General features: G+C 39.9%; 1 protein-coding gene across 1 annotated transcript in view; it reads left to right on the top strand.

The window, feature by feature from the left end:
• The window catches only part of FNIP1 (folliculin interacting protein 1), a 90843-nt gene that overhangs the window by 43886 nt on the left and 32952 nt on the right, over positions 1-14005 (top strand). The window contains exons 4-6 of the mRNA XM_018552689.1: positions 4673-4773; positions 8510-8584; positions 9240-9331. Coding sequence (XP_018408191.1) covers positions 4673-4773; positions 8510-8584; positions 9240-9331 — 268 coding nt within the window. The remainder of the gene's footprint in view (positions 1-4672; positions 4774-8509; positions 8585-9239; positions 9332-14005) is intronic.

Genomic DNA, 14005 nt, shown 5'->3' with positions numbered 1-14005 from the left:
CTGTCCAAAATGTGCACATTCCTGTCTTCGAAAGAATGTCCCTTTTCCAGGGTACAGGAGAATATCTGTCTTGACCTGTAGAATTTGTCCTATGTTGGTCCATGTGTTTTATTGAGGTTGTTTTATCCCCCCCCCCATTTGCAGGTCTTTCATACCTCGCAACACAAGTCACTTTGCTTGTGTTTGGGTGTTGGGTCTTTGGCTGTACAAGCTTCTGTGTTAGTGTATTGCGCAGTCAAAAACACAAGGATGCAATGTTAAAGATCCTTCTGAGTTATTTCAACACTCCAGCTATATATGGGATGACTATATTTCTCAGCGTGTTCTGATTCTCCCCTCTGATTGATGGTCCTGTGTTTTTGCTTGACCTTGTGGATGTTTAACAAAAGCCCAGTCTGGGTAGCCGCAAACTTTTAAAACACTCCTGAGATGTGTGTGTGTGTGTGTGTTCTAGCTCTTTAGTCACGTTGTTGTTGTTGTTGTTGTTACCGTCTCATCCCGTTGTTGCAAAGTTCCAATAGCACCCAGTTTGGACTATCAACATTTGCCTTTTATAAGTTAATTGATTTAAGGTGTATGTGTTACCTGAGTGGTTATAAGTGCTGTGTATTTTCCTGACACTCATCAGAGTTGAAGAAGTGGCCTGGGGAGGCTATAAAACATCTTCAGCATTACAGAACAAGTCCAGTTAAATGTGACTAACTACGTACTAGCTATATCATGACCTTGATAAATGAGAATCTTCACAGACATATCTGTATACTAAGTTGCCGTATGTTAGCTATAATCTGGCTGTCAGTGCAAATGTCATAAGAAACCCATGGTAAGGAGGAGGTGATTTTAGGAGGGAGAGGACTCCAGATGGATATACGTTTTAGCAGATTTGTTTTTTTGGGGGGGAGGGGGTTTACAGTTTGAATGTTGTTAAACAAGCTGTACCTTCAAGCATTAGTATGACACTCATTATCAACAATGGGAGGCTGACTTTGGCAGGCTTTCCAAGTATATTTGGTATTTTCAAGCTTACAGCAAGCAAGGAGTTAAAATTACAAGCACATGTGACTGTTAAATGCTGAGTTGTTCCTCTGGCTCTTGGTTTGGGATCTCCTCACTTGGCTTGAGTTACATTTTACATAAGAGAAGGGATTTTGGCCAGAGGAGAAGGCAGTCATCTGACGCAGATAAATATTCTTCCCGTCAAGCGAACTCACAGAGATCACAGGCATCTTATTACAGCGTCCCTAAAATAGTAACCCCCAAAGCTATCTCGTGGTAATAATTCAGGTTTGTGTTATTTTAAATAAAGCTGGTGATTGGTTATTGTGCCGTTTTTAGGAAGATGATCCGATCTGTAACAACATTTTTCCCAGACTCATGTGCTGCATACCAGTGAAACTTATTTACTGCTCTGGGACTGCAATGTGTTGCACGAGTCAACGAATGGCGGCTGCATCCATCAAAGCCTTCAAACAGCCTTTTTGCTTTGTGACTAATTACCGCTAAATGAGAACAGTCTGTCTCTCTATTACTACAGTGTAGAGCTGGCCATACACTTTACAATTATCTGCAGATTTTCTATGGTCAGATGGAAAAGGTGCAACAGATGCAGTATCTCATGTATGAACTGGTGTTTGGTCATATGGAGTGCATGTATTAAGCAATTTAGCAACAAGATTAGGCACAAGTCAGGCTGCCTGTCGGTTCGCAAATGTATGTGACGGGGTTTGCAATTCTTGGCAGCCAACTGATTGATTGTGGCAGGTCTATTACTCAAAAGTGCTTGCCAGGCAACCAAGCACTTTCAGAGCACTTTCAGAAGGAACCATCAATAGCAGCCCCCATACTTTTTTAATGACAGTCACTTTAATATGTATATACTGTCCTAGCTATGAATTGTAAACAAAAGAGATGAGCATTATTGATCAGTTTACATTCAGCCTGTGTGTATTGTTTTGCGTAACAGAAATTGTATGAGATATAAAGAAATGAGAAGCAAATGTTGATTTTGGAGTAATTGGTGGCAGCATGCTAAATATGTTAATATCCACATTTTACATTCTTCCTTATTTAATTGGTTTGCATTATTTCTAATTGCTCCAGATCTCAGCAGTAGCCTGTCATTCTCTTTTATAAATGAAAGTATGGAACATACTGAAATATGTTGTGTTATATGTCTGTTGTTCTGACAATTGTTGGAAAATGTGTTAGGATGGCACATATAATGGACATTTTAGTACTATATAAAAAAAACTGGACAAAGCAAAACCAGTCTGTGGTGTCAATTCAGACATTTACAGGGTTATTCACAAAAGGGTGAAGAGTTTGGGGAAGGCAGGAGAAGTGAACAATCTAGGACAAAATAGCTTAACTGGAAAGTGAGCTGAATTGGAGAATTTTTCCAAATCTGCTACTTTGGCCTAGATTGTTCACTTCTCCTGCCTTCTCCAAACCCTTCGCCTTTTTGTGAATAACCCTGTTAAGGTGGCCATACACTGTACAACCATCGCAAGACCTTAGTCTTGCGATGGTTGTAAAGTGATTAAAAAAACGTACGATCTCCCCATCTTGGACAGGCAGATCGTACTCTCGATCATCGCAAGCCCGCCCCCCTGAGGGGCGGGCTTCCGATGACCGCAATGCTGAACGGGCAGTGTGCGCATGCGCACACCGGCCCGTTCGGCATTTGTCTCCCGAGCACCGTTCAAACCACCCGAAAATTGTACGATTTTCGGCTGGTTTTCTAGCGTGCTCCTTAGACAAAAGACGTGCGACTGTACAGTAGAAACGGTCGCACGTCTTCGTTCACACTGCTCGATTCTTGTATGATCGCGGGATTTCCCACGATTCTCGTACGAGAATCGAGCAGTGTCTGGGCACCTTTTTGGTCTTATGTTCTCTAACCTGATTGGTTGATTGGTGTGTGCATCACCTTCATGCTCTTTTTCATCAGCTTTATACAGAGGGCATGTGTTGTGTCTCTGGCTGATGGCTTCTGGATTTAATATGTTCAAATTTATGTCTTTACTGCATATGTATAGAATTTTAGAAAATCTTCCAGTTATACCAGTTTTCCTTTACTCTCTACTCTTGAGATTGTTACTGTGAATTTAATGAGCATAGGCAGAACAGTAAACAGCATGAGGCTACATGCACACCTTAAGAAATATACCAATCATATACCCAAGTTTTTTCTGGCCAAAAAGTTCTGTCGTGAATGATCAGTAGAATTATTACAATTTTAGTTTTAGAAGCCTAAACACGCATATGTAAAATTCCTCCTGTTCTACAATTTTAGTTTTAGAAGCCTAAACACGCATATGTAAAATTCCTCCTGTTCTGTTTCCAATGTAATTTTCTTGTTTAGAATCTATTTACGCACATACATGCATAAGATTTATGCACTCTTTTTGATATTTTGTATGTTACAAATCTGAACGCAGTGCATTTTTACTCACAATACCCCTGCGTTTTGACCCGTGAACCGTGAAACACTGTAGTGCATTCAGGGTTTCTTTTTTTTGTTTTACGGCCATGCGCTTGTGGCCTAAAGCAGACTGTGAGTTAATATTGTAATACGACGTGTGAGTGGTGATTTGCAAACCACAATCAATCTGTACAGTTTTTTCTAGTTAGCCCAAGGCAGTAAACATGTCATTTGTTGCATATCAAGTAGTGGCTGGAAGCTCTGCTAATTTGCTTATTCTTTATGTATTTGTGTTGTGGGGAGAAAGAAACCTTAACTGTAACCAATCAAGATGTCGGGCTACCATGTTTATTAGTTAGAAGGAAGTGTAAACTCAGTGATTTGCTCAGTGCAGTAGTTCGTAACAGTCAATTACATTGTATTCACTGTATTTGGATCAGTAAAGTGTTCTGTTAAATGCTATGTGTTTGCTTGATTAAATTCTGCTTATTTGGCATTGGACAACACATCTACACAAAGAATCAGGTGTGTCTACAATTCCTGAAAAATGTCCATCAAGGACAAGCTATTCTACCACAAATGATATATGATCATAAAGTTTAAAGTGGTAATAAATTTAGCAGTTAAACCTTAAAAATGCATTCAAGTACCGTAACTATTAACAAAAATGTATCTTATTTGTGTATTACTCAGCTGTAGATCCTCAAATCATCTCTGAATTGGTGCTGACACTGTCCTGTAAAGTAGCCACTGCTTCAAGCTCACTCCCGTGACAGACTACAATCTCAATACAAATTAGTTAATTAAATGTGAGATTGTAGTCCATCACTGGAGTGATTTTGCAGTGGTGGCTACTTTACAACACACACAGGGACCATGGGGAATAAAAGTAGCCACCCTCCAGAAGGAAGAACAGTGTCAGCACCAGTTCAGAGATGATTTGAGGATCTACAGCTGAGGGATACACAAATAAGATACAGCCCTGTGATACACAAATAAGATACATTTTGTTAATAGTTATGGTACTGGAACTCCTGAGTTTAGTGTCACTTTAATACCTTCCAAATTTAGAGGGTAGAACGTAAGTAGGAAGTAGAGAGTGATCAAGAAAAAATAACATATTTAAGAAGTGTTTAGACTTGAGGAATGCTAGGTTGCAAAAATACAATTTATTTGTATAACACAGCTTGCTATAGTACTTTTGTGAAATGTAAAAAAAACCTGTACTACTTCACCTTCAATTTATAGGGATCTCGATGTTCTTCGGATGCCAATATGCTTGGAGAAATGATGTTTGGTTCTGTGGCTATGAGCTACAAAGGTTCCACCCTAAAGATTCATCAGATACGGTAGGCCTTATGGCATTTGTGTCTATTATTTTTTCTGTTAGTCCCCCTTCACACCTAGGCTTTAAAACACCTAACACGAGAAATCCCATGATTTTCAATGGCCCCCATTTACACCCGAGCAGTTAAATGCTAGCAGCAAAATACAATGCAGAAATAAGTATGCTTCTTTTGGCAGTTTGTAACTCTGTTTTCCCCATACACTTCTGTGGAAATGCCAGGAAACGCTCAACACAATCCCTGTGCACATTTCTGTGTATGTTTTTACTAGCGTTTGTCCATTGACTGCAGTGATTCTCAATCTGCCAGCTAAATTTGTGTCTTCACGTGAGGGCGTTGGAACGCATTCTAACACGTGCAAAACAGATAAAAAAGCTAGATGAAAACACTCATAAATAAGCACAAAAACGATGATTAACTTAGAAGATTGTCCTTTCTAGAGATCCACAGATACCAGTTTTCAGTATAGAGTGCGCGAACCGATATGTATCTTTTGGTACTCGCTGATACCTAGTACCGATACCGTTACTTCGCTAGCATGGAGCCGGCTAATCGGGAAGCGGGGCGGCGTGTCATTACCCGCCATCCTGCTTTCTGATTGGGAAGCCGACTCCATGCTGTTTGGCCGTCTTGATGCTGATTGGCTGGGAAGCCGCCTTCCCAGCCAAACCGCATCGAGCCGACTAAACAACATGGAATCAGCTTCCCGGCCAATCAGAAAGGCGGGCGGCGGGTAATGACACACCACCTGCTTCCTGATTGGCTGGGAAGTCGGCTCCATGCTGTGTGGCCGGCTCAATGCTGATTGGCTGGGATGCTGGCTTCACCAGCCAAACAGCATGGAACCAGCTTCCCGGGCAATCAGGACGCCAAGCGGCAAGGCATTACCTGCTGCCTGACTTTCTGATTGACCGGGAAGCCGGCTCCATGTTCCCACGCATCACTGCCGCTCAGAGGAAATCTCCCTCTTACCAGAAGGTCCGGTATCGGGGGTAAGTATTGGATCCTTTGGGTGAGTAGGAGCCCAAATATTCGGTATTGCCACCTATACTGGTATCGGTGCATCCCTAGTTCTTTCCAAAATGGCTACTGGAGTCCATAGATGCAGATATGTCCAGTCCATGGGTTACATTAAGATGACCACCAGATTGCGTATACTCTTCCGTTATGTATTCATAAAGCAGTACCTTCATAGACTAGCAAACATAGCCAAGAAAAATGTCACCAGTCTGAGAACAATTGTATTAAATGCAAAAATTTTAGCATAATGTTTTAGGTAAAATCAGCTCTGTGTTTGAGCTCTCGTGTGAAATATATCGGTAGCAGTTCAGTTGAATTGGTTATTTTTTACTGTTATAATAGTACAAATGGTAATGGTGAGGGGGTTAAAGCTGAACTCCATACAGATATAAAAGACACAAAAGAATTCAGTTCTGTATTCAGTATTACATCATTAAATGCAAGCAGTTTGAGTACCTGAATTTTACTAGGTATCGGCCTCCTGCGATCCCTGTAAAACACAGTTCACACAGGGGAAAGGAGAAGCAGCAAAGAGAGCCTGTCGGTTGCACTGCAGTACTCATGTGCTAACAAGGTAATGAGCTCTTCAGACTCTGCTTCTCCTTTTTTATGGTCCAGTCACAGGCTGGAAGAGGGACAAGACCTGCAAGCAGCGCAAAATAAGATCTCCTGCTCTGCCAGACAGGGAAAGCAGAACTGTGTAGATCTCAGGGCTGGATGGACACAATACAGCTTTAGCTGTTGGAGTTCAGCGTTAAGGTAACGTTAATGTTTAAGCTTAGGGAGAAGTTGGACTTAAGCTTAGGGTTACGTTTATTTGCCATACTCAGCTTTGTGGACCACAACCCATTACTACTGCGCTAATTTTAATTTGCTAATAATGAATATACTGCATTAGTGATGCAACTCTTTCAATTTATAGGACACTGCTACATAAAGTGGCATTAAAGAGCTAGATATTAAAATCTAATTGTTAATGATTTAATACTCATCGCTGATGAGCTGAGTTATTATTATTAGGTGCTTTAGCTGAACATTGTTTCTGCTTTTCAGTGTATGGATCACTGCTCTATGTCCTCCTAAATGTTATAATGTATGCTATGAAATACATGACTGCAAATTGGTTAACTTTTTGTAATTCATCCCTGAAGTGTTTATATCATGTAATTGGAATGCAGTTGGTGAACAATGAAGTAGCTATTCAAATTGGTATACTGAGGGTTCACTTGAACGTAAACCTTTCCTAAAATAAACTTGGGGGCTGCCATTATGGCTGTTATGGCGAGCCTTTAGTTTTCAGTACTTTTTTGAGTCTGTGTATCAGAACAAGCATGCAGATGAGAGAAGTCAAAGTAATATTAGAAGTCCTTATCTGTATGCTTTTGTCAGGCAGCGACTCAAAGTATTGTCAACATTACAGCCAATCAAGTAACAGTTGCAGAAGGTAACGTCGGCAGTGGCAGCTTCCATATGTTTTTCAGGAAAGGTTTTCTTTAAAAAAGACTGGTGGTTTTGAATATTTATTTTATCTTTCTTTATTATGGCCGGGACTACAAAATAGAAAATGGAAAAAAATATTTTAGTTGGGTAGATAAAAAATTATTATATATTAGTATTCTGCATTGCCATTTTCCCCACCAGGTTAAGTCATAGGCTTGGTTTCAAATGTTTTATAGTTTCTCCTTGCCTTCTTCTGCTCGAAAGAAAATTGTTTACAGAACTCAGTAGCTGTAGCTGACAGGTTTTAATGTGCGACCTCATACTTTTAAGAATATAGTTACCTCTCTCCCTCTCCCTCTCCCTCCCTCTCTCTCTCTCTCCATCAGTCACATGCCGACTCTATAAACCGAAAGCTGAGAGACCCATGTAGCTGCTGATCACTTAGCTCACAGCTTCTCTCCCTGCAGAGAGTGGGGACTGTCACTCATGACTTCCTGCAGGGATTTTTCCTCCTCTCTCTCTGTTTTTCCAGCATTCATTGGAGGGACAGACAGGGGAGGGGTGGGCACAGCTGGCTTTGGCTCTAGAGAGACAGAATCAGCTATCAATCAGGTAGTGGGGTGGATCCTGACAATCATATCGGGATCCTTCCAAGCTGTGGTGCGGCACTGTGCAGCATATAGTGGGAAGTAGCCCGTTATATGCTGACTTTGGATCACAGCAGTACAATAGTGAATGGGTTCCTGTGACCCAAAAGAGAATTAAAGTCAATAAAAAGTATTGGCTTTATGCATCTCTCTTAAATGTTTGGTTTGTAAAACCTGACTCAAAGATGTTTGTTTACCTTTCCTACTGTGTTATACTGATTTATTATTTTTTTTGGGTGATGTGAAATAGGTAGTGGAGATTTGTGGCTTTAATCACTCTATTGGTGATTCCAAGGTGTAAGATGGTAGTACAGGTTAACGTTCCTTGCAGTGATGGCACAATGCTCATTCATGTTACACTTCCTCTGTGTAACACAAATTAGGTGGATTAGGAGTGTGAAAGCCTTGGCCTGTCTCTACATCTACCATAATAAGTAAACTAGCATCCATAGTTCATGTATATAAAGCCATTATGCTCACTTCTTTGTGGAAAAAATGAATATATATTTATATTCTGTACGCTACTTTAATTGCCGGTACTTTAGAAGAAAACGATCCGTCCAGTTTATTATTGCTCCAGTATGTTAAAACATTTTGAACAGCCAGTTTAATGTCCATTGTCTTTTGTTTAGCTCACCTCCTCAGCTGATGCTGAGCAAAGTGTTCACTGCCCGGACTGGCAGCAGCATCTATGGAAGCCTTAACACGTGAGTTTGTTTTTTCTTTCACAGGCCAGCTTGGAGCATCTTGGTTAATAGAAGCCATAGTAATTCTATATACGTTGTGAACAAAATTGTAGGAGTTTAGCTCTGCTGGACTGTTCGGTTTGAGCAGAACAGCTGCTGCATTATGTCATTATCTATTGTGAAGGCCAGTGTGGTATCACTGGCACAGATTCAAGCTTTCATCTCCACAGCAATTTTACTATCAGACTTTTCCCTGCTTTTGTCTGTTAAGAGAAAGCAAAACAGGTAGTATGCCACAGTATCTATGGTCATTTTTCAGGTTGTCAGGTGTATTTAACACGTAGTAGTAGTTTGCAGGAAACCCAGAGCAACCAATCATATTTAAGCATTCATCACTTTTGAGCACTCAGAACATTGCAGAATGTTTATTGATTGGCTGTTACAAAAAACTACTCTCTGTACATAATTTTTTGCCTTTATATAAACCATTAAAGGTAAGTGTGATGTGAAAGTGTACAGAACGTAGCTCAGTGAAGTTGCGGGATCAAACATGCCTCTTCAGCATATCAGCAGGCAAGATGACTGTTTTTAACCTCAAAAGCCAGCACTGTGGACACGTCTGTGGGTGTCACCTTGAAAGTATTTAAAAAAATGTTTCATGTGTTTTTAACTACAGATTACAAGACAGCCTTGAGTACATAAGCCATGACAACAACACAGTAAAAGCTGAGAACGGCAGCATTATGAATGGTCTCCTTGGAAACATAGGTAATAATATGTAGATAAATGTTATCTAATGTTCATGTTTACATACTTGTGAGTTAAAGTCAAACACTTCATACTGACTTGTTATGAGAGAACCATGCTAGTTGTCATTGTTAACCTAAAATACTAGTTGCTTGGCTGCCATTCTGATGGTCTTGAACTGGGACAAATATATGCACATAAAGACACCTGACTTTTATTAGACTTTTTCCTGATTTACATACTTGTTCCAGGTAACTAAATCAGAAAAGTTTTAAAGGACAAGAGCCAAGGAGCCTCATAAGAAGTGGGTCATCATTGGCAGCTCCTGTGTTTTTGCATGGCAGGCCTACATTAAAGGAACGGTCCATATTTGGACAAGTCATGTCTACTTTATTTTTTTCTAAATGTGGTAGTTGAGTGGGAAAGCTGTTGAATTGAGAGAGGGTCTTCCACATATGGTCCCCTTCCAGAAGGAGTCTGCCACACAGATCTCCCTACTGGATGACTGTGGTATTGCAGTAGCTCATGTTGCCAAAGCTGGATGTATTTTCATTGGTGGCAATTTAATTTTTTTTTAAATTCACACTGGTTCAAATGACCGTGATGGTCCTGCCCATGCCAACCATTCAGATTTTAGAATTAAAAAAAAAAAAGTTTTTAGACCCAAATAGAAACAGAGCAAACATGACTGGTTGCAGCAGCACAATTTTCTTGGACTAATGTATATTTTGTTAGAAAATAGCTCTAATGTTTTGGTGATTGTGTTTTCGTCCTATGCACAATCTTTATTGAGGAAAAGGTGTATATGTTTATATATATGTCTATCTATCTATATAGATAGATAGATAGATATATATAGATATCTATATATATTTGCTCTCTGTATCTCTATATATTAAGAGGCTGTGCATACTGGCTTTCTCCTTTTCCCTGCAGAGAACACAAACCTTTTGAAAAGATCTGAAATCCTATTCTGTTATAGTAGTTTGTTGGTAAATTTAGCTAGCAGATTCCAAACTTCCTGTGCTCTCTGCTTCTGCTGCAAGCCTATCTGTATCAGCATTTTTTTCAGTTCTCTGTGTGGACCACAGAACACTCTTTTTGTTATGAACAAGAGAAGGGAGGTGTCCTGTAGTCTGAACACATTTTCTGTCCTTTGGGCAACAAAGCTGCTTCTCTATAGATACAGTAATGTGAGTGAGGACAGGAAGCGTTATTGGCAAGATCGACCACCCAGCTATTCTCTTATCCCACCCAGCTTAAAACATTTCCAGGGAGAACACTTACCACAATAACAGCAGTTAATAGTTCCTATAGTAATATGCAAAAATGGGAAGAGTCTCCTACCAGTGCCACAAATTTTTCCTTCGACCCACAGGTTGTACACCCTGGACTTATCAGTACAAACATTCAATAAGAGACAACTGTGTCTGAAAAGAGCTATTTCTGCTGTCCTGACTCTTTAGCAAACACACAGTGCTTTGGGAACCCATTGTTTTACAAATATGACAAAGGTTGTATACATATAGTAAAACAAAACATGTCAAACCATTTATAATGGTTTCCCCCTTGATATATGCTTCAAGTCTGCTACCCTTTCTGTTTACTTCCAAAGTGTGCCCTCTTTTACAGTTTGTATTTATGTAGCCTTATTATACATGGAATACTTTCTAGAGCACTCTGTTTGCTAGGTTTTAAAAGAAATATAGCTTATTTTCACAAACGCAGGATAAGCCTTTAGAAAGCATAATAATTATCACTGGGAAAACATATTGTTTGCTATAATGTAAGTTATATTTGTTTACTGTGTATATTACATCCTTGTAAATTCAATATGCATCTCTGTTTTGCTTTCATCTCTCTCTGATTTCAAGTTACTGATTCAACACACATTTATTGATGTGTGTACCGTTGCATAAATAAAGCTTTTTGAAAGCATATGGATGCACTTAATTCTATCCGGGTTGGTCATTCAATTCAGCAGATTACTAGTAGTTGTCTTATTTAAGACAAAGAATAATGTGCAGAGTGCAGTATCCTGTGGCAACCATTAGTCATGTTTTTCAATAGTCTGATTCTATGGATAAACGTTATATCGGATTGCTATTGGTTACTACTTGATTAGCTCTTTGCAAATTATTAAAATCATGTGAGTGAGCACAATGTTTATTATTGTCACACTGTAATAGTGATATGTTTTGTACCTCCAGGAACTTTTGCTTGTGTTACACAAACATTCAAAATAATTTTGAATTGGTAAAGGTGCTAAGTATCAAAAGGGTGCTTTCTTTTCATTCAATTTTACAGTCAACATTGGGAAAGCAGAACTCGGTTGAAGCATCTTTCAGGATTTGTTAAAGTAGAACTCTTAATCAAAAATCTTCACCTCAAAATCAATAAAATAGGCCATTTACGGTATATGTCCTACCAGCAATCTCTATGTGCATGTTCAGCTTCCCCCCGAATTCATGGTAATGATACTCGCCCATCTGCATTGTTGGTCACTTCTCAGTCAGCCTACAGGTTGGACTTGGACAGCACAGTCTTGTATACATAATAAGCATTATACTGACAAGCACTGTGCAAAGCATTAAAGAAGAACTATGAGGTCAGGGCTTTTCCCCATAGTTCTCCTTAGGGTAACGGGAGGACACAAACTAGCGTCCTCCCGTCACCCTAGGCTCAGTATACCGCGAGCTACAGCTCGCGGTATACTGAGACGCCGGAGCGGATCCCGACATCGATGTCGAGATCCGCCCAGCTTCGTGAGTGACAGCAGAGAGCCGTGACAGGAACGAGAGGTGAGCGAACGCCGGTATCTGTTCGCTCACCTCCCGATCTACTGAGCCGACCTGTGACAGTCTCATTGTCACAGGTCGGCTAGAACTATGAGGTGAGTGGAAATCACTCATCTCATAGTTCTCCTTTAAGGGCCCGTTCACACACGATGTGTTCAGGCTGCACTGGAAAAAATGCCCAGAGCAGCCTGAATACATCTGGTGTGAAGGAGCACTTAATGTATTGCTTTGCATAGTGCTTGTCATTATAACGCTTATTATGTATACATCAAAGTGATGTCCAAGTTGTTGCAGTTTGCCTTGTCACAGGTGTGAACAGTTCATACCACCGCATAAAAAAAAAAGTGCAATGTCTCGATCGAGCACATCAGCACTGTACTGGGCCTACGTTCGCTGCTGGTGTGAATAAGCCCTTAGTGTTACTACACTAGTTGTATGTAAAAAAATAATAAAATAATTTTTTATTGAATACATAACTACATTAAATGGTGTTTGCTAAATATATGCCTGGAGTTTAGCTTACACTCCTCTAGGAAATAGTAGCACCCACATACTGAATCCACAAATGTGAGCATATTTACCTAACAAGATCCTTCCAACTTGAAAGTGCATCCAGACTGTGTATTTTGCCCATGTCACATTTTTTAATTATTTAAAGTAACACTAAACTCAGGTGCTAAATTTTAAAACTGCATTCAAGTTCACTAGCTATTAACCAAAATGTATCTCATTTGTGTAACACTCGGCTGTAGATCCCTGAATCATCTCTGAATTCATGCTGACACTGTCCTGCCTTCTGGATGGTGGCTACTTTTGTTCCCCATGGTCCCTGTGTGTGCTGTAACGTAGTCAACACTTCAAGCTTGCTCCCAGGATGGACTACAATCTCGGGTATAGTTTACTAATTTGTATTGAAGTCTATCATGTGAGTGAGCTTGGAACGGTGGCTACTTTACAACACACACAGGGACCATGGCCAATAAAAGTAGCCACCCTCCAGAAGGCACGACAGTGTCGGCACCAATTCAGAGATGATTTGAAGATCTACACCCGAGTGATACACAAGCTATATTTTTGTTAGTAGTTAAGGTAGTTGAATGCGTTGTTAACTCCTGAGTTTAGTGTCGCTTTAAAGCTGACCTGTCATTTTGCAGAATATGGAGCATTGAGCTTAATTCACCAAGCTAACACACCAGGATAAAGACCCTCATTTTAAAAAAAACAAAACAAATATCAGTCACATGGGTGAAAATAAAGACCCTTATGCTTTTATTAAAGCTTTGTGAATGTCTACTTTTATAATCTTCCTGCTTCCACATTTTCTTTGATTTACGAAAACGAGTGCAAAGGACAATAAAGCTATTGCTCTTAGCAAAAATTCAAGTTTCAGCTTTCATCCGTAGTGACAATGGGAAAGAAGGAATGTGGCTGCTTTGGGTTGCAGCTTTATTTTCCCTACCCCAATTTTCATAAATTAGCTCCTCTGTGTTTTATGTAGCAGTAAAGTATGTGCTCACTTGCATGGTAAAGCAGATCTTTGGGCAAACTGCTAAATTATAGAGTTCAAATACAGTTTTATCTTGTCTGGTCTTGAAATTGTTCAGCCAGTCTTGTGGTCCACATACCCCTGCCACTCTACATAACCAGGCAGGTGACACCACTATTTCTTGTTTCTTCTGTGCACCGTCCTGCTATCACACTACTGATTCACAGTCCAATGAACAGGCATGTGACGCAAAAAGCTGCAAAGCCGTTTATGTATTACAACTATGTATTTAGCAGGTTGCCTGGAGTTCCACTGTAATCTGAATGACTGCCCATAATCTATGTTTTTCCCCTGTACCTTTTTAATTTATTCCCCATGCTGTTATATTTCCTTGTTAATTGTATTCTCTTC

This window comes from Nanorana parkeri, unplaced genomic scaffold, assembly GCF_000935625.1.
Source record: "Nanorana parkeri isolate BGI_ZX_2015 unplaced genomic scaffold, ASM93562v1 scaffold95, whole genome shotgun sequence".
Lineage (NCBI taxonomy): Eukaryota > Metazoa > Chordata > Amphibia > Anura > Dicroglossidae > Nanorana > Nanorana parkeri.
This window is presented reverse-complemented; position numbering and strand designations above follow the sequence as displayed.